Genomic DNA, 26,459 nt, shown 5'->3' on the forward strand with positions numbered 1-26,459 from the left:
GTTTTCCACTTCACAGTGGAGAGGTTTTCCACGTTAAAATTTGGCGATTTTGTGTTCGTAGATGTGGTTGTGATACAATTAGCAATCAAATTGCGAGCAAAAATTATTGTCCACAATTTATTTGATAAATTGTCTGCAAGGATCTCTATTTGTGTATTTCTTAACGTGTATTTCCTAACGCTCAAGAAGGTAAACAATTAATTTTTTTCCCGCTGTTATTGTAAACATTGTGGTTGAATTCTTCGTTCCTTTCCCATCACTAATAAGGTAGATGGTATGTCTACAATTACCGGACAATTGAGCTCATATGATTGGGAGCTCTAAAACTGAGTTCATCTAAAATCCAGCCCATAGGATTGACAATTATTATGGTAGTGATGAGTGAAGAGATTCTTAATTGGACAAAAAGAGCTTTATCCAAAACAATTTCACAGAATCACAGGTCACTTGCTGTTTAAGCATCACATTGAATCACGAGGAGATGTGTGGCAGTGATCGGTGAAGAGATCCTTAATTGGACAAAAAGAACTTTATCCAAAACCATTTCACACTTGCTGTTTATGCATCACATTGAATCACGAGGAGATGTGGTTGGTCCTTGTAGTAGAACCATGCAACCTTGGAATTGTTAAGAAAAGATTAATGCACCAGGAAGAAATAACAGCAACAAGGATTGCAAGAATCACTTTGCTGTGAAAATGAATGGCAAGGCCACAAAGCAGATGCTGTAAGCTTTTAAATTACATCTTTAATAAAGGAAGAAGTAATTGACACTTGCTTCTTCCCATATAGCTAGTCAGTCATCTTCTTTACTTTAATCATGGCCATTGGCAAAGAAAGAAGGAAGGTTCATGCATGAAAACAGAAATCCATGAAACAAGCATAAGAAGGAAGCTAGTAATGTCTGAAACTGTGAAAGGGATAAAGGATGAAGAAGAACCTTCTTTAGTTCCTTTTCTTTTCTTCTTACTACTTTATCTTGTTGTCTCTTTCTTTTATCCAGAAGATTTAATTTTGTCAAGTTGATTCTCTTCTTCAACTGAAATTTTAAGTGCAGTCACGGTTCTCTGACTAGTAACTTTATGGAAAACCGTCGTCATCCCTTTTTTGTTACTTCTTATGCCTTTTTTTTTTTCTTTTTTTCTGGTAGAATTATGCCTTTTTTTTCACGGCTATAGTTCTAAGAACTTGGCAAAGAATGATCTAAAAAAAAGGCATAATCAAGCATGCGAAATTGGATTTCCTTGGAGAATAAAGCAGACTAAGCAGAAAAATCTTGCCGATATCCATAACCTTCTCCCTTCTTCTTCTTCTCTCTCTTTTTATTTTATTTTTAATTTTTTAAATAGGTAAGATAAGATTCAAAGTGTTATTATCTTTTAAATTGTCAAGCATTGATGCTTTTTCTACCCTACATAAATAAATAAAAGCAAGCAAGCATTGATGCTTTTTTTTTTCTTTTTTCCCTGCGGATGGGTGATACAGGTGAAACTATACCTGCATGCCAAGGATTGCACTTGTACCTCATGTCACCAATTACAATCTATTTTTTTATTCTTTAAGACAACAAGAAATTCTCTAGAAAGTTAATGTCCATCATGGAATTTTAAATATCAAAATTAAAGGAGAAACAAGGTTAGACTAGGGTCTTATTTTTTAATTTAAGTCCAATTAATACAAATTTGGATCATTCTTTCGTCAGGGAGAAGCATATGCTTTCTTGACATTTCTTCATCACACAATAAATGTGAGGTACATGTTGTGAAACCCAACCCTAACCTAACCCTAACCCTGACCCAGAAACCTGGTTGTTTTTAGGTCCGAAGACCCGGAGTAAAGGAAGAAGTCAACTATGGGTCATCCCAGTAGGAAATATGAAGTTTGACTCTGTACCCATGGATGTTGATGTTGGTGTTCCAATCTTAGAAGTCTGTGCAGATTTGGAAAGAAAGCTGCACCTGTCTGAAGATGAGATTAGTTGAAGGACTTGGAGTATTATCTGACTTGGTTTGAAGGCATTTCTACACACTAGGTATGTCACTTGATGTGTGTGCAAAAGCCCTTGAGGTTTACTGTCCATTTGATCCTTCAATTCCCAGTTTGAACCTTGCTGACCTGATTGGTCGCCGGGTCAGTAGACCAATCAATCGATCAATGATGTGTTAAATCCGAGAAACTCCAATTTTAGGGTTTTTCACTCTCTATTTAAATACACTTCATGTTTCTTAGTGTCCTTTGCCTCCAAAACACTTTGAGAACGTGGAATGACTCGTTTGAAACTCTTTTCGGTGATTTCAAAGATTCCTTTGCTAGATCTAAAGTCTCTCATCTCTGATCTACCAGTCTAAGGTTAGTATCTCTTCTGAATTATAATTTATTCTTTCTTCGATCTTGTTCTTAATTAAGATTGGGAAGAAGGATGCTGCATTCTTGCAACCATCTCTTCCATAATCTTATTCTTTTCTTTAGGGTTTATGATCAGCATAGAGATCTCAACCCTATTTCTTGTCAGATCTGTTTGAAACCCTAGTTCTTCTTATGGATCTGATTTCGTAACCATTTAGATCTAATTTTCATGACGTACTTGTATTTGATTCTGATTACCTTTTTCTTGGATGAGATCTAAATCATCCATTGTCTTTGCTGTGATTTCCATAGTGTATTTTCATCGAATTCTAGGGTTTTTCTCCCAATTGGGGAAAACCATGATTTTAATTGAAGGTAATGTTTTTGATCATTATTAGTGCCCGATCTTTACTCCCTTAGTGTTAGAATACTATCATATAGTTTTCCTCCAAGTTTCGTGAAGTTTCGAACCCTATAAATTGAGTTTCGGATTAGAATTCCCATACTTGCTTTGTACTGACTCTGTTGGTCGACTGATTGGTCGACTGGGTCAGTAGACCAATCAATCGACCAATGAAGGCAATAGCTTTGTTTTTGCTCAGTTTGATTCATTTGCTCTCTGATCTTTTAGGCATCTTTTCTAATGTTGTATCTATGATTGTTAGGGGTTTACTTACTAAGTTTGGAGCCTCTTTCTTTGATCTTTGGATTATCTTCGACAACAATCAAGGTAAGGACAGTTATTTCATAATAACATAAATTGCGTACTCTTAGGTTTCCACTTTAAGAAACTCTGAGTTTACTTACTGTTCTTGTATTTTATACTTCTGATGTACTACTGTAAATACAGTAGCACTTCACTTATGTCTTCTTTTTCATTATTTAAGATTATATGAAATGCTTATCACTGAATATGGTTTAACGATTGGATTATGCTATTACATTCTCTTTGTATGATGAGTTGTTGATTTTGTATGTCATGACTAATATGAGTATGTGATTGAATAGGTATGGTTTGGGATTGAGGGGTGTCCTTTTGACACTTCTTTCCTTGGACAATACTGAAAATAGTATGGGGTGTTTCCGGGGTTGCCCATTGACGCTTTCCCGAATCATTGGTTGTCATACCTAGGGCTGTCTAGCAGTGTTTGGCTAGGATGTCCCTGTTATATCAGACCCGAATTGGAAGGGTATTGAGACCGAACGACCCGTGGCAGCAATGGGGATTCACGGGCGCTCAAGACCGGTAACCAACCCGTGAGAGGACGAGAATCACATTGTGGGGGCCATTTATGGGTAGGGTTGCATATGGATAGACTTGGGCTCATGGGCACTCAAGACCGGTGAGTTATATCTGTGAGAGGACATGAGAGCTTCCCGTTTACTATATGTGGATGACCTATAGGGTTGATGAGTCTGTAGTCCGAGTGGGAATACGCTAACTCTAGTGTGAAGGATACCGGAAAGGATCCCGAGAGGGGAGGAATGGACGTATCTGGAACTAAGTTGATGTAACTGAGTAGATGACTTGCATTGGGCTAGGCTTAACCCTGACATGCGTCAATACTTAAGACCAATGGTGATGTGAGAGAGAGGTGACTTAACCCCCAGCCATGGATTGTCCAAGAGGGATGACGGACCCATTACCAACCGGAGCCGAGTGACTAAGACCTTCCCAAAGAAGTATGGTGCTATGACTTAAAGCATGTCTGCCAGTAGAGACCAGCATACATAGAGTTTAGATGTATACATACATTATCTGTTTCATATTGCATTGCATCTTGTTATGATCTGATGTATGTTATTTATGTTGTTATGAGTTAACTTGCCTTGCTGAGTTCATTCGAACTCATTCCTTTTTGTACAATCTTTTTGTTAGATTATTCTACAGGTACTGACTACTATGAATGACAGTACGAAGAAGCGCAAACCGATGAAGCGTACTACATGCAAGGTACTGGCAACTATGAAGATAACCCTGATGATCCCTCGAGCGATCAAGTTGCGTACTACGATTAGACGTAACGTAGAGTTGGAACATCTCTGTTGGATTGATGAAGTCCATTACTTTGAAGATGTTATCTATAGGATAGAAAACTCGTAGTTTTGTTTGATTTTTTTCCCTTACTTTTGTTTAGAAACATTGTAACTCTTTGTAGACTTACGTGCTACATTCCGCTGTAACTGTGAAGTAAGTTTCCGCCTCACTCTACTTCTTTTTGATTACATCTGGTATCTTTTATGCACTCTGATTATACTACTATTTATTTCCTGATTTGATCTTTTATTTAATATTATACTTGATTATATCCGTTCATGATTATGTTATTGCATATGTGGGAGGATGATTTCCTCGATACTTGATCTTTGGGGTTGTGGATCACACACCCGGGTATGCCAGTTAGGGTACCGGCTGGGGGGATGTGACACATGTGAGATCCACTGGGGCCTAACCTCTAATTTATTTTATGAGTATTTAAAAGTGTCATACCCTTATTGTGCAATAGAGAAGTATCAGATGAGCACATACCTTCTTGACAATTAAAGAAATCTAGAGTCAATTAACACTGAGTCCTTTCGACTCAACACCAACACCAATGCATTTAGAGATTTCCAACCCCAATTATCCCCCCATTAAAGAGGTTTATGTTAGCGTTGATTGACTTTCATTTTTGCCAACTTATTGTTATATACAGACTTGAGACAGTGTTAGACATGGTTCGAGGTCTCAATCCTTGTCCACCCTAACTTGAAGGCTGAAGTCTGAAAATATTAACCTAAACCACAGAAGTTGAAAATCTCAACTTTATTGCTCTCTCTCAATAATCGTCTGTATATTCTATATATATATATATATATATATATATATATATATATATATATATATATATATATATATATATATAAAATAAGATAATTAAGCGACCAAATAAGAGAACCTCATGACATTAATAGTGTTTTTAATATTTTTTTAAGAGGCTTTAGGAATAAGAGAACAGGGCAACCAGGTTAAACTAAGATAGAAGCTGGAGAACAAGTACCTGAAAAACAAGAAAACAGAATAGATACTTAAACCAGCTTATTCAAAATACTCCATTTTATAGATGAAAATGCAAATTCATCCCCACTTGTACAACAACAAATAATTATATTAGTTTTTAGAGGGTTTGTTTAGGAGGTTAAAACACTAATGACTCCAAGTATAAAGTCAAAAGTTCAAATCCTTTTGGGACCAGGAGTGCCGGCCTTATGTTTAAATTATATATGTAACAACTACAAATCGGAGTATCTTTATTCCTTTACTCTTCTTCTTCTCTCTTAAATCTAAATTTCAACCAAAACACTAATTGTATTATTTTTTATTTTTCCACGAAGTTGACCGTTTGAAAAGACCACCAATACTAGTTATGAAAGTATATATTTTTTTATAAGATAATAGTAAATGATGGAAAGATTTTATAACAAAAAATTACAATAAAAGCAATTATATTATAAATGGAAAAATAATACAACTAGTCAATCAAACCACAATGAACAATAGGATAATATGTTTCTAAAATATTTATCACTATTAGGGCCCAAAGTATTAGTGAACTGTCAAATTTTAGGTACTGTTTACCAAAAATAAAACATAAAAAATTTAGGTACTAATTTATTCCTCAGCGTTCCATGTATGCAAAATGAATTTAAATCATGTGGTCCAACCTGATTTGTCCACCCTAAGATTTTGAATCCAATAATAGAAGACTTTCATTAGGTTCATTGAAAGCCAACCCATTTGAGGCTTTAATTAGTATCTTTTAAAGCTTATTTTTAGGTTGTCATAAGATGAGGATCAAGAAACCCCACAACCCGTGTCTTGCACGAAAAAAAATCTAAATTGAACGGCTACATCACATGATATGGCATTCTTTCCAAGTTTTCAATAGGGTGCATCACAAGATACAACATAAGGCAGACCCTATTGATTATAGTTTTCTCTGACTTAAAACCAAAAAATTCATTTTATTACTACATTATACCCCAAAAAGAAAAAATTGGGCTAATTTTCAAAATACAAGGGGATAATTAAACTAATATACATCAATATATCTGAAATTCCATGATAGAAGAAAATTGAACAATTGAAACTATGTGAATGTATCCTGAAAAAACCATTGAAATTAATTAGTCAACATTCTTAACTTGTGGACCTTTCTCCAACTCAAAACCACCAATCACATCTTCATCAGCGATGTATTTGCCCCAGTACCAGTGTCGCTTCCACACTCGTGACATCTCTTCAATGGGTACTCCCTTGGTCTCCGGCAGCATGAAGTAGATGAAGATAGTCATAACAAAAACCCAAGCAGCAAAGAATAAGAAGAGCCCGTATTTGAAGTGGCACAGCATTGCCAAGAACACCTGTGCTATTATGAAGGTGAAAGTCATGTTGACTGCAACATTGATACTCTGTGCTGCTGACCTGATCTCCAATGGGAATATCTCACTTGGCACCAGCCATCCCAAGGGACCCCATGACCAGGCGAACCCAGCTACATAAATGCAGATGAACAACACAACAATAATGGCATATCCCTTGGACAGATGATCCGATACGCCAGTCACTCCGAATTTCATCCCTATCAGAATTGCTACCGCAATCTGCATAGAATAGATCGATAATTTAAGGTTGATTAACATTATTATAGGTATAATCAGTAATTTACAGAGAAATTAATCTCAACATTGAGATCTAGTTTAATCACCTGGCAGATGAACATTTGGATTCCGCCTTCCAGGAAGAGCTTTCTTCTACCCCAGTTATCAACCAACGAAAACGGACACGAATGTGGCAATCACATTAACCAAACCGGTGATCACCGCAGACATAAGGGACGCATTATCTCCAAACCCAATTGTCTTGAACAGCACTGGAGCATAAAACATGATGACATTGATTCCGGTGACTTGCTGGAAAAAGGGGATCATTATGGCCATGGTAAGGTGAGGTCTGTATTTGGGCTGCAAGATATTTCTCCATGGGTGTTCCACCTTTTTTGATGCCTCGTTAGCAGCCACCAAATCTTCAAACTCATCGTCCACATCCGGAGTACCACGGATATGTTGGAGCTTCTGTTTGGCTACCTCAGCTGAGGATCTCTCAATAAGGGAGTTTGGGGTGTCTGGAAGGAAAATGGCTCCAATGGTGATGATGGCAGCAGGGACAGCAGCACCGCCCAGGCTCACACGCCAACCCCAACCTCCTTCAATCTTAGCCGTGAAGTAATTAATCAGGTTAGCGAAGAGGATGCCAAGAGTGATTGCAAGTTGAAACCCGATGTTGAGAGCACCACGAAACTTGTGAGGAGCCATCTCGGAGAGGTACAGTGGCACAGACTGTAAAAGGAAATTTGTTATTCAGTTACTCAAATTCCAGCCATTAATCGCATAAAAGATTTAAATCAAGCTGCGAACTTATTTAATAGGAGGCAAAAAGGAAAAACACTGACTTGTAGAAGAAGATATATGATTATCTCTAGATATATGTAAAGCAAAAAAACAGTGAGTGCAGCAGGGAACAAAAGATCCAATAAGTCTATATATTCACCTGATTAGCAAATCCAACACCAATACCCAGTAGAATACGTCCAATGATAAGCATCGCGATGTTCACGGCAGCAGCATTGATAACAGCTCCGGCAAAGAAAACCAAACCTCCGATAAACATGGATACCTTGCGACCAAGTTTTCTCGTGACGATAGAAGCGAAAAGCGAGGCCACCAAAGCAGCGAGGTACAGTGAAGATGTAAACAGTGTGAGAGTCTCACTGTCAAATTTACAGTACTGGTTTGTGGAGTGATCATTATGCTCCTTTACAAACACAGAAGGGAAGAATTTTTGGAGAAATGAGTCCATAGACGTTACTCCACCTAAAAACAAAAGAAATCCTCCACAGATCAGAAAAATGAACCGAAAAGTGAATCAAAAACACTCATAGAACTAGCATAAATCATGATATTGCCTGCGATCTCGGAGATCCTTACCAGAAATACCGATATCGTAACCGAAAATTAGACCACCGGAAGCGGCAATGATACAGGCCAAGATGACGTACGTGGTGAGCCTACCAGGGTAGTCCTTGCCTCCACCGGTGGTGGAGATAACCACACCTCCCGCCATGATCGCTTTCCTTCTTTACTCGCAGAGCTTCTCTGAGAATGAAATCAACGGTTTTGCACAAGAAACAAAACCGGAAAAAACGAAGAAGACTTGTTGAAACTGTAAAACAGAGGAAAACGGAGAGACGAGTTGGTGAAGAAGAAATGAAAGATTAGGACCTCAATTTATACTGAATCGCAAAGACGAGCTGGTGAAGTCAAGTTATCAACTGATGAGGAACTCTGTTTATAGTGAAACGAGAATTTCACGTGCTTAGCTGTCTAATAGGATAATTCCGAATTTGATTGGTTGAGAAGGTATCTTTCTGTGGCTGACTCAACTTCCCCCATAATTACAAACTGCCCCTCTAAGTTGTCTTTATCCACTCCCAATCACCAGGTTTCTTTATTTAAGGTCAATGGGGACCGATGCTTATTGATCAAGAAACTCATTTACAACCTCAAAAAGTTTGATTTTCTCTTAATATTACATCTTTACTTATTACCAATTATTTCTCAATAGGATCTCAAAACTTATATTCAAATTTGTCATCACCGTATCCTAAGAAAATGCATTACTTGATTTTATCATCAAGCTTGATCCTCTCATCTTTCAAAATATTTATAAAGGCCTTGTAATTAAATACCTTTAAGTGGTCATAAGAAGCATCTTTGTCACTCCAAAGCTTTTGAAGACCATCTTCATTCAAGAGAACTGATGGAGATAAATTTATCAAGTACATTATTGTATTCATAGCTTCTCCTCAATATTTTGATAACCTTGCATATTAGAGTATACATCTAATTATTTTCATAATTAATGCACTTCATCCTTTCAGTTACATCATTATGTTGAAAAGTTCTTGAAATAATTTGTTCACGTCAAATGTGATGCTTCTCAAATGGACTACTATATTCACCACCATTATCTCTTCGGATGCATTTGCTTCTAAAAATTCTAAGCATTTCATTTTCATTTTTCATAACAAAGCTCCAAACATTCTAGGATGCATTATCAACAAAAGTAATAAGATACAATCCACCAGCAAGGTTTTGGTCGTCATGAGACCACATACACTTGAACGAATAAATTCAAGAATTTATTTTATTTTATTTATTTATTTATTTATTTTTGACTTAACAAGTGAGAAAGATAATCGATGTTGCTTGCTAACTAAACATTGACCACAAGGGGTTAGATACATACCTAAGACTGAAAATTGAATTTCTTCTTGACAAAACTTTTAAACCTTTCTAACTCACTCATGTGTATAGGTCAGTGATACCACAAATATGATGTAGAGTCTTTTAAGGTAGTATTTAGCTCACCTTTGTATAATTGCATTTGAACTCAATAAAGAGAGTGACACGTTTTGCCTTTTTCCATTATAAGAGAGCCCTTCTTCAATTTTCACACTCTAACTCATAAAGTGTGACTCATACCCTTCATCATCAAGTTTTCCAACTGAAATAATATTCAATCTAAAATTCGGAATCTGTCTCTCATCTTAAGAGTCATCTTGTAACCCAAATTTATTTTGATGCAAATATCATTAATTCTAATAATTTTGACACATCATTGTTTCTCATCTTTACCAAGCCAAAGTTACTCGACTTGTATCTGATAAAGAAATCTTTGTTTGAAGTAGCATAAAATGATACTTTTGAGTTAACTACTCAACGTGAAATATTACTAGTTGCACAAATACAACCATCACCATACAATGAAAGAACTATAAATCCAGATGTAGTAATTGTAGTGTCTCTTGTTGTTCTTTATTTTTAACATTATATTTTCCTTATTTTTATTTAAGCTTCCTGCACTCTTTCTTCATGTGCCCAGAATTCTTACAAGAGAAACAAAACCACTTCATTCTAGACTTGGATTTACTTGATTTGCTCCAGCTATGATTTTCTCTATTCTTTGTTCTCTCCATTTTTTCTATAGCCAGAGCTTTTGACCTATATAGAGGACTCATAAGACTTTCTCCTTACTTCTTCATTTAACAACTTGCTTGTAACTTGGCTCATAGTAACAACTTTATTAAGTGTCGAATTGCTAAGTGGGACAACTAAAGTTTCTCAACTGTCAGGTAATAAATTGAGCAATAACAATGCCTGGAACTCATCATCTAGCACCATTTTCATTACTACTGATTAATTAAAAATATTATGCATTTCATTTATATGCTTTGGAATAGACCCATTTTCTTTGAATTTCAACTTGAGATGCTTCCTAATTAGAAAAACTTAATTTTTAGCTGTTTTATTTTCATATTAATTATGCAATTTCCTCCAAAAAGAGGTTGCATTGAATTAAACCGAAATATGATGACACACAATTAGGGCTGCAACTGGGCCGGGCTTTTGCAATCCCAAGCCCATCCCTATATGGTATAATTTGAGCCCATTCCCGCCCTAGTCCTAGTTCAGGACCAATGATTATTGTCCATGACCCTAAGCCCTACAGGGCCAAGCCAAGCCCATTCCCGCCCTAATTGGTCCTAATTGGGCCGGGTCGAGATGGGTTGGCCCTGATTGGCCCTGATTAGCCATAATTGGCCCTGATCCTGATTGGCCCTGATTGACCCTGTCCCTGGTCCTGATTGGCCCTGATTAGCCCTGTCCCTGGCCCTGAATTGCCTAGGCCCTAAGTGGCCTTGTCCCTAGCTTTAATTGGCCATATCTTTGGTCGTAAATATCAAATGTTAGACAGGTAGTAATTAAAATACATATTAAAGTAATTCAATTCTTAAATTCCAAACTCAGTTCTGGAAAATAAAATAGTAAAGATGTCAACAAATAATCCAAGACTTATATTCAATATGTATTGAACTATTTATACCCATTTAGAGAAATAGAGAAATAGAGAAATCCAAATTTCTAGGGTTTTTTAATTTTCTATTCGATGAAAATTATGGTTATTATATGTAAGCTCGAAGGGAAAAAGAAAAAGATTTATCTCAATTCTCAATTAATTTCTAACCTTTAAGACAATGGTCAAACTTCATTCCAAATTTCCAATTTGTCTTTCCCCCAAGTTTCTCTCTCTCTCTCTCTCTCTCTCTCTCTCTCTCTCTCTTTTTCTGTTTTTTCCCTTGGTTTTTCTCCCGTAGCAAAGAGTTAAAATTATTCATGAAATAGAATAAGTAGAGAGAAGAATTGTAATTAAATTTAGGCATATTTGAAAGTCAAGTCAATTATAGAAAATGTCACACAAACTCTTTTTGTAAACTTAGAAACATCAGAGATTCAGAATTCAAAAAGAATCTGATATATGAAAATTTTATCTTCAAAGTCAAGAACTTAGGCCATAGGTAGGTATGTTTTCATTCACAACTATTCAATAAATTGATATCTTTATTCAATACAAAAAAAATTCATATTCAAAACCTTGTTAACAAGCAAATCGACGATAATATAGTATTCAAGAAATTTTTTTTTTTCATAGTTAAGGAAAATGATGTTTTAGTTACAAACATAGCTATACGTTTTTAATAAAAAAATTTTGAAATATCACAGTAGATTTGTTAGATATTCATGATGAGAAGTTGGGGTATAGATTTGTTAGATATTAATTCTTTATGTAATAGTTTTTATTATTTATAATATATTATCTTGCCTTAGTCAAAAAACAAAATCAATATTTTATTGAACTAAAAATGACTTTGTTGGAAAAAAAAAATTACCTTAAAAATAATATAAAAAGTGAATTTATAGTCTAATATGATCAAAGTGACTAAATGTCAAAATCAAGACTCATATCAATGTTAGTATGAAGATTAGGGTAAAAATCTAGTACTGTAGTACATGATCATTGTCAAATTAATATTAAGATTAGAGCCAAAATTAGGGTCAGGATCAGGGCCAAAATAATATAGATGTTTATTACATTGTAATGAGGTTATAATTTATTTTTATTAATTTTCTACAAAACGTGACCATGTTTCTAAAATTTGACACGTGTCAAGTATCCACCCATATGTATTACAATTAATTCCTCTCCATGCGGGTGGAGGGTCAAGAGTCTTTAGACTCAAATCAGGGCCAGGATCAGGGTAAGGATCAGGGCCAGGATCAGGGTAAGGATCAAGGCTAATATTAGGGCCAAGATCAGAGCCAGGATCAGGGCCAAGATCAGGGCCATGATCTGGGCAAGATTAGGGCCAAAATCGGGGCAAGGATCGGGGCCAAAATCGGGGCAAGATCGGCCAAAATAAGTGCGAAAATCAGGGCCAAGATCAGGGCCTGGGTCAGGGCCAAAAATCAAGGACGGGCCGGGATGGGCTAGGCGGGCTAGAGAGTAATCCCAGGCCCGCCCTTGGCCCTAGATCAGGGCTAGAATATTTTGGCCCTAACCCGCCATTAGGGCCAAAATCTTTAGCCCAAGCCCTATTCGGGCTCAGGGTGGGCTTAGGGCGGGTCAGGGCCGCCAGGAGCCAAACTTGCACCCCTAGACACAATATCATTGATATATTGCCTAATACATGCTATCGTCTTCCTATCCAATTTCTTTTAATCATTATTGGTCATGGATTCAAGTCTATGTTCTACACCATCAATAGGCAAATATAGGCTTTCTCAATAAAAGAAGATCGTCTATTTTGGCTTTCCAAATCAACCAGTTGTTTTCATTCAAACTTATCATCCTAGAAGATTTACTTGTATCCATCATTGATCCACAAATGAATGCACAAAATCTAGCTGTAGTACCACCTATTTGGAATCAAATCCTTCTTGTCTATGTATGAATCAAATGCAATATATGTAGAACTTGCAATGTGAAAACAATTAAAATAAAGACAAGCATGCAAACATACAACCATAAGAACGCCAAAATTTTAACATGAAAAACCCTTCAAAGGGAAAGCAAAACCACAAGGCCTAGGCCACAAAAAATTTCCACTATATGATGAAATGGGTTTATCAGCAACATTACTTTCCAAGTTTTCTAATAAACTTTAAGGATATCACAACCACTAAAGACAGAATAAACTCTTGGAGAAAACCAAATTAGAATACAATCAGAGTGGTTCTTTCTCACATCTACGATGCCTAAATAAAATACCAAAAGCCTTAGATTAGATGCTACCTCCAAGCCGTTGACAATAAGATTGTGAAAGATTGCAAAAAAATAGCCTCCAAATGAACCAACAAAGTGAAGAATATATTGCTCTAATTTTTCTACACTCTTCTTCATTCTCCAAGAGCTCTCCAAGGTTTCTAATGGTTTCTACACAAAAGTCTCTCCCAAAGAGTAAAATTGAAAAAACTTTCAAAAAAGTCACTTTTCTCTCTCCTAGACAAATGGTACTCCATCTTAGGGCTTTACGAAGGACATCACAATACTAGCTTTTTCCATGCTTTCACAACTCATAGGAGACAGAAGAATACAATTAACAGACTTAAATCCAGTTCTGGTCATTGGCTTCATGATCATTACCAAATGAAATATAAAATTCGTTATCATTTTACATCTTTCTTCTCATCATCCTCTCCCATTTCCCCCAGTGATTTTCTTGCAAAGAAATTCTTCTGTCATCATTGATGCAAACATTTTTACTCTGTGCAAGCCTTTCTCCCAAGAGGAGATTCGCAAAGCTCTTTTTCAGATGAAAGAATAAAGACCCTGGTTACGATGGTCTCCCAGCTGGGTTTTCCAGAAACATTGGAAGACTCTGGGGCATGATTTTACTTAGGGTTTTCAAGATTTCTTTAATGGAGGAGGTCAAATGCTTCGAAGTGTGAACAGAATAGTTTTGTACCTTATACCAAAAAAGTCTAATCCTCAAGAAGTTTCTCACCTATGACCTATTAGTTTAATTGTGCATTACTCCTTACAAGGTGATTGCAAAAGGTTTGGCTAGTAGACTCAGACCCATCTTAGGGACCATTATTAATCAAATTCAAAGTGCATTTATTCCAAGAAGAGCTATTCTTGACAATATTTATTTGCTTATGAGTACCTTCATTTCATTAAAAATCTCAAGCTAGGTCAGGATATAGGGCTCTCTAACTAGACTTATGTAAAGCCTATGACAAACTAGAATGGAGATTCATTGAGCACACTCTAAAACATTTAGGTTTTGCTGAGAAATGGATCCAATGGATTATGTAATGTATAACTACTATGGAGTATGAAGTTAAGGTTATTGGAGACCTTGTGAAATCCCTCGGATTTCTAACCCGTTAGCCCATGATTAAGGACTAAGAACCTAGGCCTCGAGTCGGTAACAACTGTGGACCATTGGAGTTGAGCCCTTCGGAAGAGGACCAAATGATCGTGGATGAACCTAGTGATGATTTGATAACTCTTATGGAGTTTAAAAGAAGAGAGAAGATTAATCACAAGGGTGTTAAAAGGTGATTTTGGCACGTCCGTAGATTGGTGATGGAGAATCCGATTGACGCAAATAAGGTATCAAATTGAAGATCGTCGAAAGACCTTTCCAACTAGCCAAAAATCACCAAATTCGGAGTCTGTTTGGGGTCCAAACAAGGGCTGGTCGGTTGGTCTGGTTGTGTGAACCAACCCCCCACCCTCTGTTTAGAGGCAAAAACGGAATTTTGGGTTTTCAAGCCCTATTTTATATTTTAACTCACTTGTAACCGCATTTCTTTATGCAAGAATGAGTTTGAGACTACGGGAAGAGGAAAAACCGAGAAGAGGAACGATTTCCATTCTTCCGAAGGCGTTTGTGATTTGAATCTTCGCGAAAACTTCAAAAAATGTTAGTTTTCTTTAATCCTTCTCTTAGTCACAATTTTGTGAGTATTTTCTATACTTTCCTTTTGAGGGATCTTGAAAGGGAAGCATATTAAGTTCATTGCTCACTCCTCAATCTTTGTTTTAATGTCCCTTTCTAGTATAAGAATTATTGGTGAAATCCCTTGCTAAGGTTGATTCATTTTGACTCTCCGGGTCTCCCACGGGTGATTTAGAAGAGCTAATTTGAGGCTTTTTAATCTAGATTAAATTGGACCAAATTGAGAACAAAATATGATCGCTTTACTACCAATTAGCTTCCCCCAATGTTTCGTTTCGTTTTGACTTCAAATAAAAGCAAAATTATAACTTTTAACCAATTTAGGTTAAAAGGGCGAGTTAGAACCTAGTTTTCAGTTTGGGTTTTTATGGGAGTATTTGATGATATTTTTATAAACCCAAATTAACTCCTATTTTTATTTTGTTAATCCTTTTGCATGGTTAGGGTAAATTATCCTTTTGTTATCTTCTTGTGGGAAGGAAGTACTGATCTTTGGAGAAAACAATCTAGTTGGATGGTGAGGAATAACTAACTACGTTATATCTAATTAATTTTTATTATTTTATGTCTTCTGTTAAATATTTAAATTGGTGTAATTTATGTTTATCTTACTATAATTGTGTGCGACCCTTGCACGAAAGGAGGGTAAAACTATTATTTATAATGTTGTTGGTTCCTTTAAATCTATTATTATTGTTATGATGGGAGTGTAATGTAAATGTATGTGAAGGGAGAGGGAGAATATTATTATTCTCCCTACCTTGTGTTTTCCACTAGGGTTGTGGGCTCGCCCATTACCCTAGTAATCTTATTTGGTGCCATTAAACCCTATTGCATGATATATATAGGTGTCTAGAAGTGTTGGGCTAGGAACCCCTATGAGTATTACTACCCTTCTAGTAGGGGTATTGAAACTTGGTTAACTCGTGATGCTAGTGGCTAGGTCCTCTATATCGAGCAGGCCCACTATCATCATAGAAAGTTAGGGATGCTATAATAGATTAGGGCTCTTGGGCACTCAAGATTGGTAACCAACCCGTGAGAGGACATGGAAATCATCTTGTCCATTATATGTGGATGACCATTGGGTTAAGGAATGGGATCCAACAGATGCCTACATTGAGGATTCCATTCATAGGTGGAAAGGTATTGAACCAACAGAGCACTAGGCGTGAGGGGAGATATCCGGACCATATGTAGTATGAGACCATATGACTTTGCACTGGGTTTAAGTTTGTTCCTGACATTTGCCAAATCTTATACTAATGGTGATGTGAGAGAGTGGTGACTTAATCCCCAACCATGTCTCGATGAGACTTTACCCAACAGCCACGAGGAACCCAATAGACGTGCTTGAGTGCCGTGAGGGAAGAGTGATGAGACTGGCCAAAGAAAACTGGTGTATGACTTAATGCATGTCTACTTTAGAGACTACATTATAGGGTTAGGAACCTCATATCATGACCTTGCATTTTTTTTTTAATTTATGTTATTAAATATATGATTGTCTTACGAATTATAACATGGAAATTGGATGAATGTATAATGTGATTGTTAGTTACCTCACTAAGTTCTATGAACTCATTCCTTTATTTGTTTGTTTCTTTAGAGTGCTTTACAGGTTATGAGGACCCACCTATAGTTGAGGATCCTTGCTTTATCATGTGGCTATCAAGACGATGAGATTGGAGAAGAGTGGAGGCACATGATGCTTCCTGTTCGTGCTAGGACTGTTCTTATGGAGCTTCTTTTCCTTAGAGTTTCTTTAGATTATTTTTGCTGCAAAATTATACATTCTATCTTTTCTTAGAACTCTAATGTTTTGTTTTTGAAAGGAAGTTTCAAATATTGTAATCCTTTCTTTACATTCTTGATTGTTAAATACTTGAACTATTTATTTCCTGTCCATTTAATTTTACTTTATCATGTATTGTATGGAATTGTCACTGAACCTAGATCTTGCAGTGTATCACCCCCATGGGTATTCAGGTATGACCGGATCCGGCTGGGTGGGGTGTGACAGACCTGACCAGTCGCTTCATTCCCTATAGAGGTATTAGGCAAGGTATTCCTCTTAGTCCCTACATCTTTATCTTATATCAACTAACTCTCACCCAACGACTTACCTCCAATAAAGCCATTCCTAGATTGGCTCGGATTAAACTTGCCCCTCAAGCTCCCTACCATAAATTTTACGTTCTTTGCAGATGATGTGATGCTATTCTCTCCTACAACAATTGATAATGCCTCCTTGATTAATGTCTTGTTATAGGACTATGAGTTGATCTTGGGCCTCCACATTAACCCAAAAAAATATGCAATGCTATTAAACCCTAGAACCCCTCCTGCTCTTCGCTCTGATGTCTCTTCTACTTTGGACATAAAGGAAGTTCAATCCCATGGGATTTATTTATGTCTATCTTCCTCCTTTGGGTTATTGAAAACTCAAATTTTCTCTTATATCCTTGATCAATTAAAGACAAAGGTTTCTGAAAGCAAGGCAAAGCTCTATCCCTAATTAGTATGGAGGTCCTTATTAAGACAGTGGCTTCTGCTATCCCCATCTAAGTTATGTCATGTTCTGTTTTTGGTGGAAAAATAACAAAGGAATTGAAGTGGTGTTCATTGGGCTAGATGGGACAAACTATGTAGAAAGAAGATTGAGGGTGGAATGGGCTTTGGAGACATCAAATGTTTGAATAGGGCTTTATTAGCAACAATGTTGGAGGTTACTTACAAATTCTACTAATCTATGGGCCCATGTAGTCATAGTAAAATATTTGTGTCACACCACCATCCTTGAGGCACCCCCAAGCTCATACTCTTGGGGATGGCTGAGTGCTTTGAATGAAACGAATCTCTTAATCTATGGGCTGATGAAAAAAATAGGGAATGGTTTAGAGACCCTTATATATAGGTGTGAAATCTCCTAAGATCCGAATTCAAAAATCCATGTTGTAGGTCCAAGAACCCGAAGTGCAAGTAGAAGTCAACTATGTGCCATCTAGTTAGAGAATTGGATTGGAGTCCAAACCAATGACTAATGGAAGTGGATGGTGATGCTGATGATTTGGGGGTCTTGTCAAACTTTGGAAGGAGATCCAACTTGGACGATGATGGGTTTGGTAGATTGATCAAGTGTTCATTGATGACACATGTAAAGTCCCAAAAATCATGTAAGACCCTTTTGGGGTGTAGAACAGTAACTAGGGCAGAGCCATGGGCTTTCTCGGCCTTGATTATGCTCCTTGAAGTAAGTTCTAAGGGTTGGTCGATTGGCCTAGTTCCCCAAGGCAACTAGCCTGGTTCCAAGTGGAAAAGGGCAATTTTGGAAATTTTGATTTTTGAGCTCCTATTGAATGTGTTTTGTTCTAAAACTTGTCATTATGATCCATAAACGTCAGAGCACGTTAGAGAGTGCTTTGCGAAGTTGAAAGGTAGTGTGGAGATCTTCTGAAAAGCCTTTTGTGCTGCAAGTAACTTTGTCTAAGGTTAGTACTCATTCCCATTCTTTCTAATTATCTTTCGTGATTGATTTCTCTACTGATTAGACCTAGTAGAAGGCTTCTAGTTACTGTATCAACCTAGTTCATATTTCCTCTTTACGCTAGAGTCGATCCCCATTCATTTTAGTTCATCGTGTTCTTCGAGATTGATTTCGGAAAAGACCTAACCTAGGATTCATTAGGTTTTCATTTCTTTTGCGTTGATTGATGTTTAAACTATGTTGGTCCATCTCATAGTATTATTTCAAAATTTTCTATGCATTTTGGAGTAGTTTATGTCACACCCCACGCAGCCGAATCCGAACTTACCTGAATACTCGTGGGGATGATGCACACTACAGGATCTAGGTTCACGGCCAATCCATAACTACAATACAATATGGCATAGTCCAAAGAGAAAAAGAAAAAGAAGGTACCAATTATCAGAGTTATTACAGTCATCCAAATAGATAAACAAAGTCATAATCGGAGTTAAAAAGAAAAGTTAGAGTCAAACAGTGGAAGTCTCAAAATTATCAAGAAAGGTTTAAGATAATTTAGTTTAATGCTTCTATTTCTCAAAAGATAGTTACACAATCCTAGTCAAGTTCTACCACATCTCTAAAATAATCAATGGCACTAAAAACGACTAAGCATCATATGAGCAGTCCAAGCATGGACATGCGTCTCCATGGGTCTCCACATCTCTGCCTGCAGCATGTCATAAGGCTAGGTCAGTGATGCATACTCTAAAATGATAGAGTTTTCATAACCTATAAAAGAGTTTAAAGAGAATATATTTTCGAGCAATGAGTTCCGCAGACTCCACGAGGTCAACAAAATCATATATCATGCATCCAATACATATACCAAATATGAAATATGAAAATGTAAATGAAATGCACTGATGTATTATACAAGCATGCCCCTTATATTCTAACAAGTGTTAGTCTCTATGGAAGACATGCATTAAGTCGTAACACCAGGCTCCTCTGGGAAGTCTCATCACTTTGGGTAATATCTTTAGATTTTTATTAAGGGTATTTTAGCCATTTACCTTAAATTATAGCCCTAACTATATTTATATAGTAATATTTTTATGTTCCATAAAATATAATGTGATTTAAATTATTATTAATATTATTATTGCTAATTTCTAAGAAAATTTATGAATTAAATTAAAAAGAAGAATTTAAAAAAATGAATAAAGTAATTTACCTGTTATACTTACACTTAATTAAATATATTAAGTTAATAATTATGAAATCTGTTAAGTAATTCTAATATATTAGTATAATGAATTTAAAACCATTAATGAATTATATTGATTGTTTTAATAGAAACAAAACTTCATCTAAGAAAAGAAAGAGGGAAAGAAAACAAACCAAAACTAGGAACAAATTTTAATCCATTATTATCAAATTAATAAACTATAAGAATGTTAACTAAATGCTTATTACAATATTAACATCATTAATATACTTTACTATATATTAGTATTACTAAAACTTAAACATTAATATTGTTTTATTTATTACTGCATTTTTTGGGACAATGCTTGTTGTTGTTGTATCTCAATTTTTTTTTTTTTTAAATAAATAGAGGTGGACTTAATCTTATGATGGGGAGAATTTCAAGAGAGAGAGAGAGAGAGAGAGAGAGAGAGAGAGAGAGAGAGAGAGAGAGAGAGAGAGAGAGAGAGAGAGAGAGAGAGAGGGAGGGAGAATTTAGTAGTTGTTATTTGGCTGACAAAGTGTCGGCTGGTTTCTATATTTTAATTACAAATCCATTAGAAACCCTAGTTTTCAACGAGAATCTTTTGAGTCCTTAAATTTATAAGCTAAAGAAATGGATGTCCACACCCAGTGTTTTGCACGAAAAAAAAAAAAATCTACATTGAACGGCTACAACACATGATATGGCATTCTTTCCAAGTTTTCAATAGGGTGCATCACAAGATACAACATAAGTCAGACCCTATTGATTATAGTTTTCTCTGACTTAAAACCAAAAAATTCATTTTATTACTACATTATACCCCAAAAAGAAAAAATTGGGCTAATTTTCAAAATACATGGGGATAATTAAACTAATATACATCAATATATCTGACATTCCATGATAGAAGAAAATTGAACAATTGAAACTCTGTGAATGTATCCTGAAAAAACCATTGAAATTAATTAGTCAACATTCTTAACTTGTGGACCTTTCTCCAACTCAAAACCACCAATCACATCTTCATCAGCGATGTATTTGCCCCAGTACCAGTGTCGCTTCCACACTCGTGACATCTCTTCAATGGGTACTCCCTTGGTCTCCGGCAGCATGAAGTAGATGAAGATAGTCATAACAAAAACCCAAGCAGCAAAGAATAAGAAGAGCCCGTATTTGAAGTGACACAGCATTGCCAAGAACACCTGTGCTATTATGAAGGTGAAAGTCATGTTGACTGCAACATTGATACTCTGTGCTGCTGACCTGATCTCCAATGGGAATATCTCACTTGGCACCAGCCATCCCAAGGGACCCCATGACCGAGCGAACCCAACTACATAAATGCGGATGAACAACACAACAATAATGGCATATCCCTTGGACACGGATGATCCGATACGCCGATCACTCCGAATTTCATCCCTATCAGAATTGCTACCGCAATCTGCATACAATCGATCAACAATTTAAGGTTGATTAACATTATTATAGGTATAATTAGTAATTTACAGAGAAATTAATCTCAACATTGAGATCTAGTTTAATTACCTGGCAGATGAACATTTGGATTCCGCCTTCCGAGAAGAGCTTTCTTCTACCCCAGTTATCAACCAACGAAACGGACACGAATGTGGCAATCACATTAACCAAACCGGTGATCACCCGAGACATAAGGGACGCATTATCTCCAAACCCAATTGTCTTGAACAGCCTTTGGAGCATAAAACATGATGACATTGATTCCGGTGACTTGCTGGAAAAAGGGGATCATTATGGCCATGGTAAGGTGAGGTCTGTATTTGGGCTGCAAGATATTTCTCCATGGGTGTTCCACCTTTTTTGATGCCTCGTTAGCAGCCACCAAATCTTCAAACTCATCGTCCACATCCGGAGTACCACGGATATGTTGGAGCTTCTGTTTGGCTACCTCGGTGAGGATCTCTCAATAAGGGAGTTTGGGGTGTCCGGAAGGAAAATGGCTCCAATGGTGATGATGGCGGCAGGGACAGCAGACACCGCCCAGAGCTCACACGCCAACCCCAACCTCCTTCAATCTTTGCCGTGAAGTAATTAATCAGGTTAGCGAAGAGGATGCCAAGAGTGATTGCAAGTTGAAACCCGATGTTGAGCGCACCACGAAACTTGTGAGGAGCCATCTCGGAGAGGTACAGTGGCACAGACTGTAAAAGGAAATTTGTTATTCAGTTACTCAAATTCCAGCCATTAATCGCATAAAAGATTTAAATCAAGCTGCGAACTTATTTAATAGGAGGCAAAAAGGAAAAACACTGACTTGTAGAAGAAGATATATGATTTTCTCAGACATATATGTAAAGCAAAAACAGTGAGTGCAGCAGGGAACAAAAGATCCAATAAGTCTATATATTCACCTGATTAGCAAATCCAACACCAATACCCAGTAGAATACGTCCAATGATAAGCATCGCGATGTTCACGGCAGAAGACATTGATAACAGCTCCGGCAAAGAAAACCAAACCTCCGATAAACATGGATACCTTGCGACCAAGTTTTCTCGTGACGGTAGAAGCAAAAGCGAGGCCACCAAAGCGAGGTACGGTGAGGATGTAAACAGTGTGAGAGTCTCACTTTGTCAAATTACTGATCTTGGTTTGTGGAGTGATCATTATGCTCCTTTACAAACACAGAAGGGAAGAATTTTTGGAGAAATGAGTCCATAGACGTTACTCCACCTAAAAACACAAGAAATCCTCCACAGATCAGAAAAATGAACCGAAAAGAGAATCAAAAACACTCATAGAACTAGCATAAATCATGATATTGCCTGCGATCTCGGAGATCCTTACCAGAAATACCGATATCGTAACCGAAAATTAGACCACCGGAAGCGGCAATGATACAGGCCAAGATGACGTACGTGGTGAGCCTACCAGGGTAGTCCTTGCCTCCACCGGTGGTGGAGATAACCACACCTCCCGCCATGATCGCTTTCCTTCTTTACTCGCAAAGCTTCTCAGAGAATGAAATCAACGGTTTTGCACAAGAAACAAAACCGGAAAAAAACGAAGAAGAGTTGTTGAAACTAGAAAACAGAGGAAAACGCAGAGACGAGTTGGTGAAGAAGAAATGAAAGATTAGGACCTCAATTTATACTGAATCGCAAAGACGAGCTGGTGAAGTCAAGTTATCAACAGATGAGGAACTCTGTTTATAGTGAGACGAGAATTTCACGTGTTTAGCTGTCTAATAGGATAATTCCGAATTTGATTGGTTGAGAAGGTATCTTTCTGTGGCTGACTCAACTTGCCCCATAATTACAAACTGCCCCTCTGAGTTGTCTTTATCCACTCCCAATCACCAGGTTTCTTTATTTAAAGTCAATGGGGACCGATGCTTATTGATCAAGAAACTCAATTACAACCTCAAAAAATTTGATTTTCTCTTAATATTACATCTTTACTTTTTACCAATTATTTCTCAATAGGATCTCAAAACTTATATTCAAATTTGTCATCACCATATCCTAAGAAATGCATTACTTGATTTTATCATCAAGCTTGGTCCTCTCATCTTTTAAAATATGTATAAAGGCCTTGTAATTAAATACCTTTTAAGTGGTCATAAGAAGCATCTTTGTCACTCCAAACCTTTTGAAGACCATCTTCATTCAAGAGAACAGATGGAGATAAATTTATCAAGTACATCATTGTATTCATAGCTTCTCTTCAATAATATTTTGATAACCTTGCATATGAGAGTATACATCTAATTATTTTCATAATTAATGCACTTCATCCTTTCAGTTATATCATTATGTTGAAAAGTTCTTGAAATAATTTGTTGACGTCAAATTTCATGCTTTTCAAATGGACTACTATATTCACCACCATTATCTCTTTGGATGCATTTGCTTAAAAAAATTCTAAGCATTTGATTTTCATTTTTCATAATAAAGCTCCAAACATTCTAGGATGCATCATCAACAAATATAATAAGATACAATCCACCAACAAGGTTTTGGTCGTTATGAGACCACATACACCTGAACGAATCAATTCAAGAATTTATTTTATTTTATTTTATTATTTATTTATTTGTTTTTGACTTAACAAGTGAGAAAGATAATCGATGTTGCTTGCTAACTAAACATTGACCACAAGGGGTTAGATACATACCTAAGACTGAAAATTGAATTTCTTCTTGACAAAATTTTTAAACCTTTCTCACTCACTCATGTGTCTAGGTCAGTGATACCACAAATATGATGTAGAGTCTTTCAAGGTAGTATTTAGCTCACAATTTGAATAATTGCACTTCAACTCAATAAAGAGAGTGACACGTTTTGCCTTTTTCCATTATAAGAGAGCCCTTCTTCAATTTTCACACTCTTAACTCATAAATTGTGACTCATACCCTTCATCATCAAGTTTTCCAATTGAAATAAGATTCAATCTAAAATCCGGAATATGTCTCACATCTTAAGAGTCATCTTGTAACCCAAATTTATTTTGATGCAAATATCATTAATTCTAATAATTTTGACACATCATTGTTTCTCATCTTTACCAAGCCAAAGTTACTCGACTTGTATCTGATAAAGAAATCTTTATTTGAAGTAGCATAAAATAATACTTTTGAGTTAACTACTCAACGTGAAATATTACTAGTTGCACAAATACAACCATCACCATACAATGAAAGAACTATAAATCCAGATGTAAGTAATTGTAGTGTCTCTTGTTGTTCTTTATTTTTAACATTATATTTTCCTTATTTTTATTTAAGCTTCCTGCACTCTTTCTTCATGTGCCCAGAATTCTTACAAGAGAAACAAAACCATTTCATTCTAGACTTGGATTTACTACTTGATTTGCTCCGGCTATGATTTTCTCTATTCTTTGTTCTCTCCATTTTTTCTATAGCCAGAGCTTTTGACCTATATAGAGGACTCATAAGACTTTCTCCTTACTTCTTCATTTAACAACTTGCTTGTAACTTGGCTCATAGTAACAACTTTATTAAGTGTCGAATTGCTAAGTGGGACAACTAAAGTTTCTCAACTGTCAGGTAATAAATTGAGCAATAACAATGCTTGTAACTCATCATCTAGCACCATTTTCGTTACTACTGATTAATTAAAAATATTATGCATTTCATTTATATGCTTTGGAATAGACCCATTTTCTTTGAATTTCAACTTGAGATGCTTCCTAATTAGAAAAACTTAATTTTCAGCTGTTTTATTTTCATATTAATCATGCAATTTCTTCCAAAAAGAGGTTGCATTGAATTAAACCGAAATATGATGACACACAATTAGGGCTGCAACTGGGCCAGGCTGGGCCGGGCTTTTGCAATCCCAAGCCCAGCCCTATATGGTATAATTTGAGCCCATTCCCACCCTGGCCTTAGTTCAGGGCCAATGATTATTGTCCCTGGCCCTAACCCCTACAGGGTCAAGCCAAGCCCATTCCGGCCCTAATTGGCCCTAATTGGGCCGGGTCGGGATGGGTTGGCCCTGATTGGCCCTGATTAGCCCCTGGCCCTGATTGGCCCAGGCCCTAAGTGGCCTTGTCCCAAGCTTTAATTGGCCATATCTTTGGTCGTGAATATCAAATGTTAGACAGGTAGTAATTAAAATACATATTAAAGTAATTCAATTCATAAATTCCAAACTCAGTTCTGGAAAATAAAATAGTAAAGATGTCAACAAATAATCCAAAACTTATATTCAATATGTATTTAACTATTTATACCCATTTAGAGAAATAGAGAAATAGAGAAATCCATATTTCTAGGGTTTTTTAATTTGTTATTCGATGAAAATTATGGTTATTATATGTAAGCTTGAAGGGAAAAAGAAAAAGATTTATCTCAATTCTCAATTAATTTCTAACTTTTAAGACAATGGTCAAACTTCATTCCAAATTTCCAATTTGTCTTTCCCCCAAGTCTCTCTCTCTCTCTCTCTCTCTCTCTCTCTCTCTCTCTCTCTCTCTTTTATTCTGTTTTTTCCTTTGGTTTTTCTCCCATAGCAAAGAGTTAAAATTATTCATGAAATAGAATAAGTAAAGAGAAGAATTGTAATTAAATTTAGGCATATTTGAAAGTCAAGTCAATTATAGAAAATGTCACACAAACTCTTTTTGTAAATTTAGAAACATCAGAGATTTAGAATTCAAAAGGAATCTGATAAATGAAAATTTTATCTTCAAAGTCAAGAACTTAAGCCGTAGGTAGGTATGTTTTCATTCACAACTGTTCAATAAATTGATATCTTTATTCAATACAAAAAAAATTCATATTCAAAACCTTGTTAACAAGCAAATCGACGATAATTTAGTATTCAACAAAAAAAAAAAGTATTTTTTTCATAGTTAAAGCAAATGATGTTTTAGTTACAAACATAGCTAAACGTTTTTAATAAAATTTTTTTTGAAATATCATAGTAGATTAGTTAGATATTCATGATGAGAAGTTGGGGTATAGATTTGTTAGATATTAATTCTTTATGTAATAGTT

General features: G+C 36.2%; 1 protein-coding gene and 1 pseudogene across 1 annotated transcript; both read right to left on the reverse strand.

Annotated features, from left to right (window-relative positions):
• Window positions 1-6,513: 6,513 nt before the first annotated feature.
• STP12 (sugar transporter protein 12) lies at window positions 6,514-8,509 on the reverse strand. The gene is given in 5 exon segments (XM_089168204.1): window positions 6,514-6,990; window positions 7,095-7,160; window positions 7,162-7,725; window positions 7,937-8,259; window positions 8,374-8,509. Coding segments are annotated over 5 exon segments (1,566 nt in total).
• A 12,413-nt stretch (window positions 8,510-20,922) lies between these two features.
• On the reverse strand, window positions 20,923-22,919 carry LOC149004492 (sugar carrier protein C-like; annotated as a pseudogene).
• Window positions 22,920-26,459: the final 3,540 nt, after the last annotated feature.

Source organism: Hakea prostrata, chromosome 9 (assembly GCF_041222555.1).
Source record: "Hakea prostrata isolate BN-2017 chromosome 9, UWA_Hpros_2, whole genome shotgun sequence".
Lineage (NCBI taxonomy): Eukaryota > Viridiplantae > Streptophyta > Magnoliopsida > Proteales > Proteaceae > Hakea > Hakea prostrata.